General features: G+C 31.2%; 3 protein-coding genes across 5 annotated transcripts; 1 reads left to right on the top strand and 2 right to left on the bottom strand.

The window, feature by feature from the left end:
* Positions 1-5168: 5168 nt before the first annotated feature.
* Positions 5169-6844, top strand: LOC11430990 (uncharacterized). The gene is made up of 3 exons (XM_003611505.4): positions 5169-5336; positions 5442-5730; positions 6541-6844. The coding sequence occupies exons 1-3, from the start codon at positions 5265-5267 to the stop codon at positions 6696-6698; spliced, it is 519 nt and encodes a 172-aa protein (XP_003611553.2). The 5' UTR covers positions 5169-5264; the 3' UTR covers positions 6699-6844.
* A 632-nt stretch (positions 6845-7476) lies between these two features.
* LOC112421807 (uncharacterized) lies at positions 7477-11103 on the bottom strand. Of its 3 annotated transcripts, none has more exons than XR_005646185.1 (3): positions 9874-11103; positions 9708-9758; positions 7486-8658 (listed from the first exon to the last, which is right to left on the bottom strand). XR_005646185.1 is itself a non-coding variant. In XM_024783578.2 (3 exons), exons 2-3 carry the CDS (start codon positions 8646-8648, stop codon positions 7810-7812), a joined length of 696 nt encoding a protein of 231 aa, XP_024639346.1. In that variant the 5' UTR covers positions 8649-8658; positions 9874-11103; the 3' UTR covers positions 7494-7809. The 3 variants fall into 3 exon arrangements, 1 of the variants encoding a protein (XP_024639346.1); XM_024783578.2 differs by lacking the exon at positions 9708-9758 and having other exon boundaries at positions 7494-8306; positions 8450-8658; XR_005646184.1 differs by having other exon boundaries at positions 7477-8658; positions 9708-11103.
* Positions 11104-15122: 4019 nt separating this feature from the next.
* On the bottom strand, positions 15123-17133 carry LOC11430993 (galactomannan galactosyltransferase 1). Its single transcript, XM_003611508.4, has one exon. The coding sequence runs from the start codon at positions 16861-16863 to the stop codon at positions 15523-15525; it is 1341 nt and encodes a 446-aa protein (XP_003611556.1). The 5' UTR covers positions 16864-17133; the 3' UTR covers positions 15123-15522.
* Between the last annotated feature and the right edge of the window lie 2335 nt (positions 17134-19468).

Here is a 19468-nt window from a genome sequence, read left to right on the forward strand (position 1 = left end):
GTTTCATTATGTCCAATCCGTGAGGCATGTGAACATAAGAAAATACTTACTTGCACACACGGATTTGGGCACTAAATTTAGACACACATACACAATTGAGGAAAAGTAAAAAGAGAAAATAATTAAATAATATATTTTTTAAATAATGAAATAAGATGTATTTTATGTGTGTGTGTCTGAATGGTGTGCCCAAAAGTTTGTGACCATGCAAGACTTTCTTGTGAACATGTGGAAGGCATTTGGGTCTACTGTCATTAGGGTGCAAGGCGCCTAGGGTAAGGGTGCTAGGCGTCTCCCTCGGGTTCTAAACTATATTTAAGAGTTTTTTGTTGATTTGTTGGGTAATCTTTTGGTGGTAGTCTGAACCTCGAACCTTGCATATATTATGCATTGTCTATACCAATTGAGTTAAGTTTATGAGGATATTTGTTGGGTAATCTTAAGAAACTAAAAGAGGGAACCTTAAAAAAAAATCAAAGGTGAAGAGTTGAGTGCTTTCACCTCCCCATTCCAACATTCAAAATAAACCAACAAATTTTGAGGAATAATAAAATTAATTTTGAGTCAACCTAATACCCTGACCACAACTTAGGGGTCTGGATTAAAATAAAAATAATTTTGACATAAAATAATTTAGAGATTGTATTTTATAGATTTATGAAAAATCAGAATCTATTTTGTGTTTGTTTATCGTAATAAAAATCACTTATTTTAAACAAATAATTTAGTTTGTTTGGATACAACTATATAAAAGAGATTTTTTTTTACAAAATTAGTTCAATCTTTTAAACCTTATTTTCTCTCTCATCTAAAAAATTTTTTTTTTTGAGAAGCTCCTTTTAACAACTTTTCATATGAAGCTGTTTTTAGATTTTTTTATTTTTTTTTAGATTCTAATTTTTTTTAAAAGCTGTAACAAACGGACTCTTAAACACCACATGACAATGAAGGAAAAGATGTGTAGACGTTTCTGTGGCACTCCTACAAAACACACAATTTAAGTGCCTCCAAAGTTAAGCAATTTATCCTTGCAAGATTATCTTTCATTATTGTACGATCATGAAATAACTTCCAAGAAAAGCCACATCTTTAGACGACATCTGACTTTTCCTTATTAACTCAAACACCCTTACATTTAATCGACTCAAGTGACTTTCTAATAACAATGATTCTTCGAGCAACTTATACGCCGACTTTACCGTCAATAATCTAGTTTCATCCGCTCTCCACGACCACCCATCCTCGAAATTGAAACCCCTCCACTCCTAGATTCTATAATATGAATACAGTTCGGATGTGTTCGGATTATAGAATATGAAATATGCTTATAAATAAGCAGCAATCGTAATCTCTCACATTTCAGCAATTGTGAATTTCGCTTTTTTAAAATAACTAAAAAGAAGGTATAAAATGATAAAAAGATGTCAAATAAAATAAATATAAAAATACCGCCAAAAAATTATAAAAATAAAATGGAAAATGAGTCTAAACGATGAAATTTTGGATTTTGAGGGGCGATGTCCTGTAAAAAAGTCTCTTTTATGTCTTGATCCTTGATTTTTTTTCCTGATTTTCTGGTAAAGTTTCAGAGCAATATGATCAAGTATTCTGAAAATCAAATTTTCGCCTGAGACGCAACAAGAACTACCGACAATGACCTAAAACACAATGATGAGGGCTAAGATGCTTAATATGGTCCTTAAATTGGCTATCCACGTTACAAACATGCATAATATCTGAACTATTTTCTCCTTGAATTTTTGGCACAAGAGGAGTGTTCAGGGGGTTCGGATTTTATAATCCGAAAAAAAAACAAAGAACTCACTCTATTTTTTAGGGTGTTCGGATTAGAAAATTTAAATGGGTGAAAACTCATTTTTCCTTCCCAAAATAAGGGGGAAACTCATTTTGAATTATAGGAATGCGAAAATACCATAAACATTTTCGTAAAAATAAAATAAAATAAAATAAAATAAGACGCACGAGAAATTGATATTATAAAAAAAGTAATAGTCAAAACATTTAATGAGAAATAAAGATGTGAAATTCCATCCTATACCACCTGTAATTGTATTATTAATGTGTTCCATTCTATTGGGTACACCTTAAATTGGATGGAATGGAAAATTGGTTGAATGAGTGGTATTGGATTGAATGGGTTCCATCACATTCCATTTTTTTTTTTTTACAAAACCAAACAATGGAATGTGACTCTATCCCACTCAATTCCATTCCATTCAATCACTCTCCACTAATCCAAAGATAGCCATAAGGAAATCAGGTTAATGTTCTCGTGAGCTTAGCTTCGTTGATAGAGACATTACTTAATCAATAGTGTATATATAAAGTAAGGTTTTTTTATGCCACGTGTCGCTTCCATGTTTATTCTTAGTATTTTTATTATTTTTTATATATTTTATTTTAAAACAAATATTTTATTTGACATAAATATCTCAACAAATTTTGATCTTATCCACTGAATATTTAATTTAATTTTATATTGAAATCCTAATATTTTCAATACTATTCGTTAAATTTTCATTTTATTTTTTATTTTATTTTTTAGGAAAATAAGCTTCAATTTGTTACTCTCTAATCTTCTAGCACCATACTATTCAATTAGTTTTTCATTGAGAAAAAAAAAAAGGCTTCGATTAGTTTTTTATTTTATTTTTTATCTTTTAACAACATATTCTAATGCAAATGTTAACAACAAATAAAGGAGATTTTGTTAATCACATAATAACATATTTTGAGCAAAAACCGAAATTCAAACCTTCTTTTGATTTAAGCTTTTTCTTTCTTCAGGTTTGACAAACACCTTACTATTATTTCTTTTACTTATACTTAAATTTTTATATAATATAAGAGGGAATAGGTCATTCTTAAACTTAAGTTTGAACTAACACCTACGAGTGAGTTTCGACTCCGCACGAAAACAGTACCGCTCTTCTCTCCATTTTTATTCATAATTGAATAATTGATTTTGTGAAATCCATTCCGATTTTTTTTATATTTATTATTATTATTACTTACTTTTTGTTTTTTAGGGAGCAATCGGTATTTACTTATGTTGATCTTTTTTTTTACATGATGTTGATGTTTTCTGTTGTTCTGTTTTATTTTTTATTTTTTTAATGCCACTACATTGATCGATAGGTTTTGTATACATTTAGAGTCCAGATTGATTTAATTGATATGGTTTTCATGGATGAAAAAGTATGCATCCGTTCTTTTTCCTTATTCTCTTCAAAACTAACATGGTTTTACATTATTTAAAGTTATTTTTATATGGTCATTAATCTTTATGGTTTTTATTTGTTATGTTTTATTATTGTTTTTAGAACGTTTGTATGTATAGTTATTCACAATTTTTGTTGACTTTTCGTGTTTCTAATATTTTAGGGGAGCAAAATTCAGGGCTCGTTTGTTACGGATTAAAATAAAATTGATTTTTACATAAAATAATTTAAAGAAATATTTTAGAGAATTTATGGAAAATCATAATCTATTTTACGTTTGTTTACCGTAGTAAAAATCACTTTTTTTAAACAAATAATTTAGTTAGTTTGAATACAACTATATAAAAGGGATTTTTTGTTGCAAAATTAGTTCAATCTTTTAAATCATATTTTTTCTCTACTCTAAAAAAAAATATTTTTTGAGAAGTTGCTCTAAAAGCTATTCATTTAAAGCTTTTTTTATATTTTTTGTTTAAATTCTGATTTTTTTAAAAAGGTATAACAAACAGATGCAACACTCTTAAAAGTGATTATTTAAAAAAAATGATTTTTTTTCTTAAAAAAACTATAACAAACGGGCTTTCAATGCACTTTGTGGTGTGGAGTGACAAAGTTGCAAAACATCAATCTATGTTGGTTGAGAGAATGTGTTACGAGATAACAAATATCTCAGTTTCTAAGAAGAACTATAAATTTAAACTAACTTGACATGACTATATAGACTATTATTATTTAAAGATATGACCACCGTGGAACCGATTGATGACTCAATTGTTCCTTTTTATGCATTCAACTTTACATCATATGATGAAATTTTTAAAGTTAAGAATGAAGATTCACACCTAATTGATATTTTTTCACGGAGTAAATTTTTATATCTATTGTCTATTTATTTGTTATATCATTTTTATTGCATTCGATATTAACTTCACCTTTCAATTTTTTTTTTTAATTTAAAGATATTATTGGAGTATTAGCTGCAAAGGGAGAACCCGAAGACTACAAAAGTGGTGCCCAATCAACCAATTATATGTCTCTGGAGTTAGATGATCTTGAGAAAATATTATTTAATGTTTTTGTTTCACATTGATAACTTAGGTGATTTTTTATTTAATTTATTTGCAGAGGAGGGGAGAAACTCAGGTGCACACTATCAAAGAATATGCAAATCAACTTATTGACTTTATATCTGAAAATCCAGATGTACCGGTTACTTGGATATTACAATTGACTAAGTTTAAATTATATAGAGGTATTTTTCTTAAGAAATTCTTACGTGTTTCAAATTAAAGTTTATTGTGTATATTAAAAATTATTTTCAAATGTTTAATTATTTTATATTTTAGACTTTTAGGAAAAATGGGAGTATCAAACACACCCTATAATAAATCAAAACTAATAATTAACGATGTTATTCATGAAGTTCAACAACTCCAAAGCATGTATTCACAAATTACTAATCAAACAAAAACGATTAATTTCAGTTATATTTTATTTCATGAAGAGAAGATTGTTTTTCATGTAACACAAAAATTGTATAATTTTATTAATTTTAATAACGGGTACGGATTTATGCGAGTCCAAAATCTTAAAAAATTAATTTTATTCTATAAGTATGTGTTAATATTTATACTAAATCCAATTAATTTTATATGTATGTGCATCTATAAATTTATGATCATTTATAATATGGTTTATGTTATTCTATTCGTGTGTACCTATTAAGGTATTCATCCCCTACCAATCTGCGATAAATTTTATTTGCAAATGCCGTACTTAGAATTTTTTGGTTTTCTTGAATATATCTAACCCGGGCAACGTCGGATAAATACACTAGTATACATTGCGTTGGCGTTCGAACTTGAAATTTTTTCACATTTAAAATGTGTGAACTTCAGCCACAATCAACAAAAAGGAAAATAGGGAAGTGGGAAGAGAATTTCACAATTTGCCGGTCAAGGATCCATTAGTGTAGCATAGCATACAAATATATACGATCAATTTACAACTCCGTTTGATTTCATGAGCCGGGACGAGAGAAAACGCAGGTTTAACGAAGCAATTGTTAACACGCTATATCCCTCATCTCCACAAGTATGCCATCTTTTCCCCTCTATCTTTTATCTTTCGTTCTTTAATAATTCAATGATTAATTAATACATTATCATCAACATCATCATCATTAATTTAACTGAACAGGATTTGGAACCAGAAGAAGACTCAGTCAAATTGCAGCCTTACTCCGACGTTATTTCAGGCTCATTAGATGACTGTGAAAATGCCTCAACCAGCGGTGAAGAAGAAGGACATGATTCTGAGATGGAGAAACTCACTAGAGCTCAACGAAAGAGAATTCGTAAGAAGAAGATGAAGGAAGAAGCAATACTACGTGGAAAATTGATTGGGCCATTGTTGCCTCCGACCCAAGCAACCCAGTGTGGGGATGATGCTCCTCCTCCAACTGTTCGATCAAATGCTTCTCAGGAAGGTTATTCAATTGCAAACCTATTGACTATGTTTCATCATTTATGAATGTCTTGCTTATTTCCTTAACAAAATAAGAGTAAAGGCCAAATTTAGTATCTCACAATTTTCGGCCAATTTGGCATCTCACATTTTTTTGCAAACCAATTTAATCCTGACAATAAGTAATAGTCAAATTCATCTCTAACATTTTTATATTAGAGATAAATTAGTTTCTCTGTTATAATGAGTCTGAGACTGTGGTATAAAAATGCTAGCGACTAGTTTAGTATTATTTTTGTCGGTAGGATTAAATTGGGTTGCAATAAAACTGTGAAGATCTTCTCTCAAAAACGAATGTCTTGATTATGTTGATGTGAAAGTGTATTTTAGGATGGAGAAGTGTCTTGTATAGTCTATGGTAAATCCATAATTGAAAACCGTTCAAAATTCTAAAAAAGATCAATGTTGATGTCCATAAGTAAAAAGTAGAAACTCATTATTACTCGTTTTCAAGACGGTGACAATGATCCGGTTGGTGCCGGTTTAGAAAGAAAAATAACTTTTGACTGAACAAATTTTATCTTGTTTTTATTGAATTTAATACATATCAGCTCACTCTCTTAGTTGTAAGGATGTAGAGTAAAGACCTAGAGGACCAAAAACTTCTACATGAAGGGGACGACATTCATCATCATCATCAAAATTTTGAGCCATTTTCAAATATTAATCCACCATAGACCAAATGTGACACTTGTTTATACCAACCTGCCGAATTTGAAACTGATAATAATATGAAAAGGCCATGTTTTGCTCTGACTCAGCTTGATTTTAGGTGATGAGACGGTTTGCGTTAACTCCAAGAAAATGAAGCAGCGGAGGATGGCAAAAAGGGTTGCCAAAGAAAAGCGAGTTGCCTCTCCATTGGACAAATGCAATCAAAGTTCAATTTCAAGTGATGCTGTGGATGACATGAGAGAAGCTCGTCCGTAAACATATTGTGTAGTTCTTTAGTACGTGATATGAAAATATACTAGTTAGTTTGTTGCAACTATCACAAAAATGGGGATACAATTTAGAGTATTGTTTTTGTGTATGTGTTGTTATGCTCTTAATGCAGTGATCATCATTTTAAATAAGCTTTAATATGTACTAGTATTTAGACCCGTGCGATGCACGGGAAGTAAGATATGACATTGATTAATAAATAAGGTAATTGTAAATGAAACAATAATAGTTGTAAGTGAGCATAAATTAACGTGTCCAAAATAAAACCAATAAAAACTTGAAGTAATTAAGAATTCTCGTTATCACATCGGATAGACAAATAAAAATAACCAAATGCAACTACTAATATAAGTTTGTCTTGAGTAATAATATACAAATTTGAGGATAATAAAGACGTATCAATTCTCAACAATTGAATCGGTAAAATTCAGTTTTGTGTCCATGACTTTTGCTGATTCGAAATAAAAAATTCATCATAAAGATGATGATCAACCTGGCATGAAATAAAATAAATTTGTATGATTATACACAATTATTTTAAATGGCGTAAGGTATAAAGAGAAATACAAATTACATAACCATGTAAAAAAGTATAAGAAAAATGCATAACATATTGTTAATTTGTGAAACAAATTTAGTTGATAAGTTTATATATATATATATATATATATATATATATATATATATATATATATATATATATAGTTCGAAAGAAAGGCATTATTTTAAATAAAAGTGCTTTGAAAAACATAGCTAGATGCACACAACAATAAACAAATAGAAAATATATACGAATATGTATATGTGTAAATTACCTATCTTAAATTCTGAAAGACTTATTTGTAGATAACATTATATCCTTTATCATATGATCAAGTTTAATCTTAAAAACTCGACAGACTAAATCTGGTATATCCTCGGATTTGAGTCCCATACCAGTTACAACTCTTTGCAACTCGGGCCATTTTTGATTGCAAGTAAATGTGATGAACAAATTTGGATATCCAGCCCACCTACAAATTGCCATAGCATCTTGATAGTTTTGAAGCATATAACGTGCTCCACCAGTAAAAGTTGACGGTAATATAATCCTCCTTCATGCTGTTGAAGGATTTGTTTCTCCTCTGAATACTGCATCAGCAAGACAGTTGTACATATCTACTCTTAACTCTTTCTGATGTGTCTTGGCATATCGCAACTGCGAAGACTCTATCATACTATATGCGTTGACTGAAAATTGCTGAAGCAACCTTTTAGAGTACAGTAAAGTTGATCTCTCAACTTCTCTTTGTTGAATTCTAAAAGAAAAGAATTCTCTAATCGACACTTCTTTTCTCTTGTTTGATGGTTTGTTGTATCTCTCTTTCAAAGACACGTCATCTCGATATCCATCTTCTCCTCTTGGAAACAGTAAAGGGTATTGCAGTGGAAGATAAGCAGTATTTAGAACTGAAACACGTTTAAAGATACCTATTTTCTGCTCGATAATTTTGTCCCTTTCATAATCTGCAGCATCATAATCACCAACTATAAGAGTAGCAACTTCGGATGCTGTAGGAATATTGTACCTCCTTCCGTCACGTCTCTGCTTGCCTAAAATTCTCAATTTCAAATTAGGCATGTCATTCGTGCTATACAAAACGTTGAAAAAAAATTAGAGATATCATAATATATTTATATAAATATTCTAACGATTGCTTATTAGGTATAACAAAAAAAAGGATTAACAATTGTACCCGACCACCGACATCCTATTTGCAACTTCATTGTTGGTGTCATATATATATATATATATATATATAACTGAGTAAACTTTAGTTGAGAACCATCTTGTGGCAGCAAACTTCCCATTTGATGGTAATTATCTCCATTCATGATAAATATTGGTGGGGCATTGCCATCGTTTCCGCCCAAAGACGTAAATGAGAACATCATGTTAAAAGATCTAATATAGAGAGTTGAGAGATTATTAGTTTGGCATAAAGTGGCACATATGTAGACAGAGTTAGTTACCAAAGACAAACGTTAGATGAGGTTTTTTCTTTTCTTTGGTGGCACAAATTTAATGAGAAATTTTTTTAGCAAAAGTTTCTTTAGAAAAACATAGTTAACAAAAACAAAAAAACATATGGGGATCGTTGTTTATATTACCAAATAAATAGAGAAAATAGCACTACAAAAAAAATAGAAAACAAACTATGATGTCCATCAAACAAAAAACAAAATAAAAACAAACAAACTAAGATTATGGAAGAAAAAAAACGTATTTAGTAGTTTATGGCACAAATTTAGCAAAAGTTTGTTCAATTGCTTAAATATATGTTAAATAATAATAATAAGATGTCAATATTAAATTTAGCAAAAGTTTGTTAAATTGCTTAAATATATATTAAATAATAATAATAATAATAATAAATAATGAGATGTCAATATTAAAATGACAAAATTAACCTCAAATTTTGGTTCCAAAAAGCTGTTTAAGACAACTTAAGACCTTTTATAAATAAGATAAGATTTCGTCATTGCAATTAGAGGTTGTTTGAAAATTGGTTCATGTAATCGCTAATCCTGCAAATTAACCTTGCATTTATTAATCATTTAAAATTTCGTCATTTGACCAACTTAATCACTGTCACGTCACTAATCAGCTGATTTCACATACAAACGTGAAAGGACTAAAATGCCCAACTCAAAAAATTCTTCCCTTTGCTTCCCTTCTCTGCAACCCATTGAATATTGTGATTTTCATCAAATTCTCTAACTGTTTGAGCAGAATCATCTAGTATTTTTTTATTGAAAGTGTGAATTTCTTTTTCATGATTTTCCACTTCATATTGTAGTGAATTACCAGACTGAAAATAACATTGTTTCCAATAAATCTACTAGACAAATCCAAGAGAGAAAACATTTTCCAGTAAGATTGGAAAACAAGTACAGTAGCAACAAACACAAGAACAAGTAAGAGATGTCTAAATTTGATATAAAAAGATATACCCATTTATTATTCATGGTTGCAATATTGTGTTAAAAATCATGAGCCAAAACCTAAAAAAAGGTGAGTAAATTAAGTTACATATAGCTAGTAGAAGAAGTAAAAGAATTGAAGTTTATAAGAAACTAAAGTAAACCCAAGTTTGTGAATGCATAGATAAACATTTACCAAAGGAATTGAACATAGCATTGGATTTTTGTTCTTCGTGTGTGGATCTTTGCTGACGTTTGTTGTTATCTCTTGTTAATTTTGTAAGCAACTCAGTCAACAGAGTTATGGCGTTTTCAAGTATCATCAAGCTCAACCCGATTCTGGCATCTCTTGTAACACGAATCACCGCCGCCATCCACCGTCATCTCTATCTTCGTCCTCCCAACACAGATCTGAAGCACCTACCTTTCATGTTGTTTTTCTGGTTCTGGTTCGGAGAGAATACAATGAATGGTGGAAAATGGATCGGGTCGAGTGATTCTCCGGTAGGAAGTTAAAAAGAGAAAGCGGAGGAGCGAGAAAGGGAGAGAATGGCAAGTAGAGGAGAGCAGTGGACAACATAGCAAAGAAAGAGTAATTACTGATTTCTGGGTAAATAATACTCCCTCCAATCAGTTGCAGAGAAGAGAAGCAAAGGGAAGAAGATTTTGAGAAGAAGAAGAGAGGGGCAGTTTGGTCATTTTTCATTGGTCCTTTCGCAATTGTCTGAGAAGTCAGGGGTATTTTTGTCCGTTCGCATCAACTTTTTCTGAGTCAAACAATCATTTGACCAATTAATAGCGCCACGTCAGCTAATTAGTGACGTGACGGTGATTAATGAGGATGTGGGACGAAATTTTAAATGATTAACAAATGTAAGGCTAATTTGCAAGGATTAGTCATTACATTGACCAATTTTTAAACGACCCTAATTGCAAGGACGAGATACATATTAAAGTCTTTTAAATATTATAGATGGGATGGCTTTACAAACTAAACCATGACTGTGTTTCACAGTTGTTTGTTAATTAACTCCAGGAATTTCCTTGTTTTTTAAGCTTTAAGTTTCAATTGTGAATTGAATACTATCACTACGAAGTTTTCACCGCCGTTTGATATTAAATAATCTCTGTTGAGTAATATGTGGGACATATAAGGTGCGAATTCTTCACTGAAAATCGGATATTTTTCGCAAACACGAGTCAGGGATCAGACTCCTGCCCACTTAAGGGATCCAAGCCCCTTATCAATTGGACCAATCCATTGTTGGTTGAATACGCTTAACCTTTAGCCGTGATTGTGTGGTTATATTTTATTTATTCCCCCTCAACTTATGTACTGAACAAACAGATGAAGAGAGGAATACTGAAATGGTGGATGAAGTGGGTACTTATGCATTCTATGGAGGATGATATTTTTGTCTCTTTTTTCTTTCTTTCTTTTTTTCATGAAATGGTTTGTAATTTTTTTAGTCTGAACAGAAAAAAGAAAACACGAAAGAATATAGTAACTAAAGAAAAATGTTACATAAACACCATTTATTCATACATCCCATTGTACACCCCATGTATTAGGGATATTTTGGTAATTTCATCTCACAACCACACTTTATCTTCTATTTATGTGGGGTCAAGATTGCCACATGTCAGAATTTTATGTGGGTGTAAAGGGTGTATTGCCACATGGGGTGGTACATGTATCACCACTCTAACTAAATGAACCAAATGAGATTCTTGAGAAGCTCCCTTATAAGCAAGAGAATATGTACACTTATTTCCTTTCCTCAAGGTGTGTAAGAAGGACAATTGCCAATTGTAACCAAGGAATCTATAAATAGCATCTACTGTTGGAGCACACATGTGAGTTGGAACTACTCCTATAGTAACTATATCAACTGCCATTAAGGAACCACTAAATAACATACGTGTAACCTGTTGCCCAAGTTAACTATAGAAACCATATCTACGAATAGCATCTACCGCTGAATATGGCCAATAATTCAGCATTCGTAATGGCGCCAATGCCACAAAAACCATAGAAACCTACAACCATTCTCCAAGAAAGTTACTCAGGATGCCTCCTAAGCCATATCAATTTTTTGAAAATTTATATGTGAAAAAGTTTTGATTTGACCAGTATTATTTGCAATGAATACATAATTATCTAATGTATCATTGTATCTTATATGATGAAAACGAGTTTAACCTCGAAGTTAACCAAAATTCATTGAAAATAAAATTTAGAGTAAACTACTGTTTCGCTTCTTGAAGTTGTAATTGTCTGATGATTTGAGATAGCAATGACAAGAGGCAAGGGATGTGCGACATTGAGAAGTGGGTCGGCGCCTCCCAACTTATGGTCGTGGACGTGGTGGAAGCGATTTTGGTAACCACGAGTCAGACATAGCTACGTGCTCGTGCAAATCCATCTATTGTGAGTTATTATGATATGAATGTGAATCTGAACATGCAATAAAATAAACTGCAAGTTGTGCCTATGTATGTACTATGTAATAAAGAAAGTAATACATATTTTAGTTAGAAAATAAAACCAACATTGTTCTCTAGTTTATCGAACTCTATCAATCCCTTTCTTTGTTGACTGCAGAACTCTGTTGATCTTGGATGCACCAAATTATAACAGTAACATAAAGCTTAACACAGCTATACTACTATACATGTAACACTTCTTGCAAGGGAGTGCAAGAGGAAGAACAGACAAAGGGTAGATGTACTAGGAATGGCCAAACTGTTTCAGGTAAGCATCACTGTTGTTATACTTATATGTGAGTATGTGACTGAGCATTGACATTAATCACATGATACAGTTTTGATAATGTTTGACCCACAACCCCTTATATGACACAATACGGGTCAATGACAACATTTGGAGGTATCCACATGCTTCATCTACCCCTTCTTTAATGGGCCATAGTAAATTTTCCCCAAATTCAGTTGGGTGGGTCTTCACAATGAAGGTCCAAAATACGTACATTTATGAGATCCACAAGAAAATGCTTCCCCAACAAACAACACATGTATGGTTAAGAGTTCAGAGAAATATTGGAAGCATGTGCTGTGGATTTCTCGAATTAATATGCTACGCAGTTCTAAACCATCACAAAATATACATCATCTGGACACTATTATAAGCAAAAATCCACATTTTATGTTCATTCACTAGTATTTATTGAATCAATCTAAAGTATTAATTTCTGCTTATAATAGTAACCGGATTATGTACTTCATTAGTTTTTGGTTGAAATTTACTTCATTTATTTAATACTAACAACTATTTTAAAAATGAATCTTAAATCATGCATTATAAATACTTTTATTGAGCATATAACAAATAGTTTTTGAATATAGATTATTGTTTGAAAAAGTGTTAGCACTTATGACCATTTAACTTTAAATATTCAAAAGCTAAAAAATTGTGGTTGGTTCCAAAAATAAGAAATAAAAAGTATCATATAGCTGAATGTGGGGGCTTATGCAAGCAAAAGTAACAACTATAGCAAAGTTAGCGACCAGTTAGCCAGGCCATATGAAAGACACTCTTTTAGTTAATGCCATCATTGTCAGAAAACAATACTACAAGAAATAATAAACATTAATTAATAATATAGGGTAGATTAACTCCAGTGGAATCTAATAATTTGAGTATAATGGTGGTTGAGCGACATTGGACAATTCAATAATCTAAGACAACAAGGTATCAATTTTCATTAAGTTTCCCAAAGTTTGTGTGTACTAATGAGGAAATGATGTGTGTAGACTGTATAGTGACAAACACGTTTCTTTCATCTGTGATCGGTTGTTATTCTTCTTTGTTAACATTATTGCCATAGTTTGTAGCAAACACTACAGTATTCAACAATTCAATAATCATGCATGCACATACACCCTCCGGTCACTAATATAAGCAAAAAACTATATTTTAGGTTCATTCATTTAATGATGTATGTGGTCTATAATAAAGACTATGTGCATCATTAAATGAATGAATCTAAAATGTAGTTTTTTGCTTATATTAGTGACCGGAGGGTGTACTTTTTTATTGTAAAGCTTTCGCTAAAATGATTCAAATAATGGTGGGCCGAACTATAATATTGATGGGACTAGTTTGTCTAAAAATAAAATCTCAGTCAGAAATCTTCTTTATTATAAGGAAAAAAAGTTAGGTCTAAATCATTATACAAAATACGAGTAGTATTTTTCAATGAGTAATGAGTTAGTTAAAGTAGTATTGATTAAAAAAAATATATATATCATTTCAATATTATGTCTTAATACTTAATGAAAAAAAGCAGTATCCAAAGAATTGACAATGTAAAAACTCGAAGAAGCCCCCCACTTCAAAGTTTTACTCGTGGTTTGAACTGGTGGATAATCTAAAGTATTAAATTTGTGATTTTCGGTAATATTAACGGTTGAACTATCTCACAAATATGAAACAACGTAACAAGATATTTTTAATAAATATTTAATTTTTTTCAATTAGAATAATAAGGATAAAATCGAGAGAGAAAAATATAAGTTATAAGTTCAAACGTTATTTGAAGCAACTTATATGAAAACACTAAGATAGTAAAAAAAATATCATAAGCTCATGAATTTCTTTTACATTTCTATTTTAGTTATATAAACTTATAAGCTATAAGCTCAATAATTGGTTTTTGCCAAATAGAGCCCTTAAATCAGAAAAGGTACAAGCTCAAATGCTATCATTTAAAATAAATGTTATAAGCTAGTGATAAAAGCTTATTTACCAAACATGTCTCATTTGATCAACCAAGATTATAAGCCAAACCAATAAGCTAGCACAATTTTTCATCAAAATGGAATGCTAACTTATTATGATTTGGGTGTTTAAAAATGATAAGTTATTGGTTTGTTTGACATTCACAATAACTTGCTTATAGATTATTCTTTATAGCTTATAAGTTCATATGACTAAAACAATCGATTTAGTGACCTTCACTTTCTCACGAATTTGTATATTATTTTTACTAGTTTATAACGTTTTTTACAAGCTAATTCTAGTAGTTTGTAACTTAAATTTTTTTCCTCTCAATATTACCAATATTAACTTATTGAAAATATTGAAGATTAATTAAATATACCATTTTTTTGGTAAAATTAAATATATCATTGATGCAGTTTCATATTTATAAATAAGTTTATACATTATTTTTACAAAATACTACAAATTCAAGCAACTATTTTATCTATTATCAATTCACTTATTAGTTATCCGTTACAAGCTAGGCTACCTTGACAATATACATCCAAAACTGTCATTGCAGCACAGCAATCGTGGGGTATAACATGGAAATGCAACAATCTGAGTCTCAAATGAGACTATGCAAATTCTAATTATCAAGCATGCACTAACAATAGTCCAAAAACAAAACAGGGGCATGTAGAAACTAGAATTAAGAACCATTTCTTTTGACAAAAACAGGACAAAAAGACAGGATTATCCAAGAATAAGAGACAAACCAACCAACAACATCATACATCTAGGGATTCGAGGAATAATAAAATTATCCCCAGTTTATATATGCAAATATTGACAAACCAAATCCATAATCTAATAGTATTTATACCAAAACCCCACCTCTAATACGCCAAAAAAGATCCCTTAAAATATTATAAAAAAGCAGAATAAAATATATCACTTGTTCACATTTCACAATATCATATTATCATCCATCATACAGAATCTTACTAGACATTGGTCACACCAATAATTGGACCCATATTAAAATATGATTAAAAGATTATACCTGAAGGGTCATGATCATATTCATATCATAGTCATAGTCATAGTCATGAAGCATAATCATGGTTGAGGATAATCAAAAGGTAAAGAAGAAACACCATTATCCCCAAGATCTTTATGCACAAAACCAAATTTACGCATAACTTGATTATCAGCAAAATTAAGTGCTTTTTTCATCCCATTCCAACAAGCATCAGCAGTGTACATTTCATTATACTTTCCACTGCATGGTTGACAACCTGTAAAATGTGTAACAAATGGTCTTCTCCAACTTCCTTTACCATAACCAGCATCTTTCAAATATTCTTCTCTAATAACACCATAAGCTTCACTCACTTTCTCAGCATAACGCCTTCTTAACTTAGGCTCAACTTTTTCAATATCTTCATATTTCTTACTAATGTTTGAGAAAGTTTCTACTATCTCTTCCCAGTATCCTTCAAAGTAATATTCCCCTTCTAGATAAATCTTGTCACCCCATTTTTCTTTCTCGATCGCGATCAGATAGGCTAAGCCTGTCTGATCGTCTGACTCGGGAAAGAATTTATCTTTAAAAGTTGACCGGAGAGTCTTACCCCATTCTTCATAATCTGGACTTTGTGGGCCCATTCCAGCCCAAGCCTCCATAAAATCTAATGACCATTGACAGTTCCTGATCAAAAACACACCAGCGTTTAACCCGGTCCAGCTCCGTTTCTCATGGATCAAGTGAGGCCAGCCATGAACAACAAGGTTATGATCCTTGTAACGTTTGAGAGGAAGCTTGAAATCCATGTCTGTGAACAATGCATCTGAATCAACCCACCAGATCCACTCTGCTTCTGGGTGTGCCATCATTGCAGCTTTCACAACAGGGTACTTAGCCCAATAAGCAAACATCTTAGGATGCAAAAGAGCGTTGTTGTAGAAGATGTCATAACCATGAATACGAGAGTAATCCACTTTGTTTTTGAAGAATCTTAACAACAAATGGTCACCTATTGGGTTCTTGCACGGAGAAGGTTGTGATCCAGTGACCATCAAAACTCTCTCCTTTGCTCCGGCAGAGAAAGATGGATGATGTTTTAGCCACTCCTCACGCTTCTCGTCCCAGTCTTCTAATTTAACGGACATGGTATACTCCATTTCAGGATCATCGTAGAATGTTTGGTCTGGTGGATCAAAGCGTAGATCAGGTGTTGAGTATGAAACAACGTTGTTTTTGTGAGATTTTAAAGTGAGGTTGTCGTTTGGGATGGGGTTTGTGAAGGAAGAGAAACCCCAAACAAGTAGAAGAGCTGAAAATGCTCCTCCAAGGAAGAGGAAGCCATCAGAGAGAAATATAGAAGAAGATTTGTTTCTGGGAATGGGTTTTGCCATGATGGAAGAAAAATGAGAGTGTGAGAGTTCTGTTGTAACCATATTAATTAGCTTTTCGTGTAAACGGTGGTTTGTTTTGTGACGTAGGTTCTTTGTAGTGTGAGTGACAAGTATATGAACTATGAAGAAAACAAAATAGTTGAGGTTTGTGAAAGGAGAAAATGTAGCTAAAAATGGCTGAGATTGATTGAAACTTTGAAGGAAGGACTAAAAGGTGAGTGAGTGAGTTGAGTGAAGTTTGGTTTGGGAAGTTGGTTTTGTCGGTTTATGTAAAGAGGGGGGGGTGCGTATCATCTAAAGCATGCGCAAATTTGTGGATTGAAAACTATTGGACTAGACTAAGTAATGAAGGGTCAAGGATGGAGTAACTTATGAGTTATGATGACTAACAAGGAATAAAAACGTATTACATCAACTTTAATTGACAACCCAAACAAAATATATATATATATATTTATGCAAAAGTTATGAAATTCGAATATCGAAAGAAAAATAAATTATTTGCTAAACAATAAAATTTGGTGAAAAAAATGTCCCCATAAACTAGCTTAGCTCATTTGGTAATGGATAATGCACAATATGTGTAGGGGGTGATGTTCGAACCCGAGACACCACATTTATTCATCTTTAAGCTGAATTTCTCTAGCCACTAGGCTACTTGACAAAATAAATGGTGAAAAAATCAAAGATATACACTTTTTTTTTTTTTTTTTATTACCAAGAGTTTTGTTGTTATTCTTTTTTGAGAGATAGAGTCAAAGAATTGAATGTACTAGCTTTGTTTGTTTCAATTGTTAAGATTTGAGAGCGATGGGTGAAATGAACAACATATGATATGACCATGAGTCCTATGACTATGTGAAGGGGTAACTTTAAAATTTATAGGTGTGGCTATAGCCGATTTGATTAGCGTGCTTTTCTTGATCATGTCGTGTTTGAAGCTGCTGCTAACTTCCAAAGATTGCCGGCATTTATGTTCATGAGCACTAACCTTTCTTATACGTCCATAAATCAAGCTAATTAAGTTAAATGATAATTAATCAATTGAATTTAAGTTGAAATATGTGGCTAATTCATTATGATTAATTCATGCAGTTGAATTATTTATAAATTTAGTCCTTAATTTAATTAAGCACGAATTTAAACAGGATGGTTAGATGTCGCATAGATGTATAAGATATGGAAGTTGTTCAAGTATCATTTCTCCACTTCTATTTTCTCTTAACAAAAAGTGTCTTATAATAGTAAAAATTCAAAATGTTAATTTTATTGTTTTTTTCTTTAATAAAATGCCTTTTATTGTTTTTTCTTTCTATTCAACACAATATTAATTTTGGAATACATTTAACACAATATATACTACTATAAAGGAAATATAAATTAATTATTTCTCTAAAAAAAAGTATAGCTCGAAATTTGTTCGGTACATCATAAAGTCTCGCATTGTCTAGGAATTGAGTCAATGGTAGTTTATTTACCAAATCTACACTTCTCAATCCAATGAGATGCATTTTATAAAAGATAAAATTGTAACAAACTTCAACTCAAAGTAGACAATACCTCAGAATATGGTATGGCGTACTTAAGGGTGGAACTGAACGAAAATATTATCAATTGTTAACATATTCAATACTACTTATGTATGCAATGCATTAGAAATTAAAATATATTTTCTTAATAAATAATTTCTTAACATAAAATCTTTAAAAATTTATTGGAGCACTCGTTAACATTGATATTTGAAAAAGACTAACAAATGCCCGTAGGGTATTGTATAACAATATAAGTATTTAAATGTAATAATTTTTACATAAAAAATTATCTAATTATAACTTTTACATATATTTAATTTGTATTTTTAAAATAAAATATATTTTTATGAATTTCTTAAACAATGATGTTAACATTTGTTAACGAGACCTTTGATGTTTTATGCTGCTAAGGACACGTTCAAAGTAACCCAGCACTTGGTCCCGCCAAGCTCCCAAGTCTCTCTCAACTTTCGCTATCTTGCTTTTTATTGTAGAACAAGAATTATAATTATAACTCATCAGGATACGGCACACTAATTTTATTCACGAGAATTACCTTCTTTTTTTCAGGTAAAGGATTCACTTCACTATTACGAGACCAAATCATATAATCTATGATCCATTAACATGGGGGATCCCCATAAGTTCATTTTTTGTGTGATGAATCCATAATTCCGGGCACTTTAGTAGAGAATGATTAACTTTTACAAAGCAACACTAATTTTATATGAAATGAAAGAATCAATGTTCAACAAAGTACGTAAAAGGTGGAGTGGTAGACTATCTAGGAAAAACTAGTGTTACCAAAAATTAATTATATTAAAGTTGAAATAAAATGAGTCATGGCCAAGAAATTTTTAATTGATTGATCAACCCGTTAATTAGAATGAATGCATCATCTTATTTATATCATTGTCGTTTGTAGTAAGGTCCATAACAAGTAAATGGTTGATAGTTTGCATTTTTATTTTTTTCATAGATGGTGATACGTTTGCCTTGAACTTAAGGGACTCTTTTTACTAATTTTCCAATTTCTTTTTCGTCCACATTATTACCTTTCTGAATGAAATAGAATACGTGGCCTCACAATACTTTTGACATGTAACAGTCCCTAA

The sequence above is a fragment of the Medicago truncatula genome, chromosome 5 (assembly GCF_003473485.1).
Source record: "Medicago truncatula cultivar Jemalong A17 chromosome 5, MtrunA17r5.0-ANR, whole genome shotgun sequence".
Lineage (NCBI taxonomy): Eukaryota > Viridiplantae > Streptophyta > Magnoliopsida > Fabales > Fabaceae > Medicago > Medicago truncatula.

Bases quoted from the DNA above. Each gene is read 5' to 3' on its own strand.
- LOC11430990 (XM_003611505.4), top strand. From the start codon at position 5,265: ATGAGCCGGGACGAGAGAAAACGCAGGTTTAACGAAGCAATTGTTAAC. The intron at 5,337-5,441 runs GTATGCCATCTT...TTAACTGAACAG, and splicing joins TATATCCCTCATCTCCACAA to GATTTGGAACCAGAAGAAGA. The intron at 5,731-6,540 runs GTTATTCAATTG...GCTTGATTTTAG, and splicing joins ATCAAATGCTTCTCAGGAAG to GTGATGAGACGGTTTGCGTT.
- LOC112421807 (XM_024783578.2), bottom strand. From the start codon at position 8,648: ATGATGTTCTCATTTACGTCTTTGGGCGGAAACGATGGCAATGCCCCA. The intron at 8,307-8,449 runs GTACAATTGTTA...TGAGAATTTTAG, and splicing joins AATAGGATGTCGGTGGTCGG to GCAAGCAGAGACGTGACGGA.
- LOC11430993 (XM_003611508.4), bottom strand. From the start codon at position 16,863: ATGGTTACAACAGAACTCTCACACTCTCATTTTTCTTCCATCATGGCA.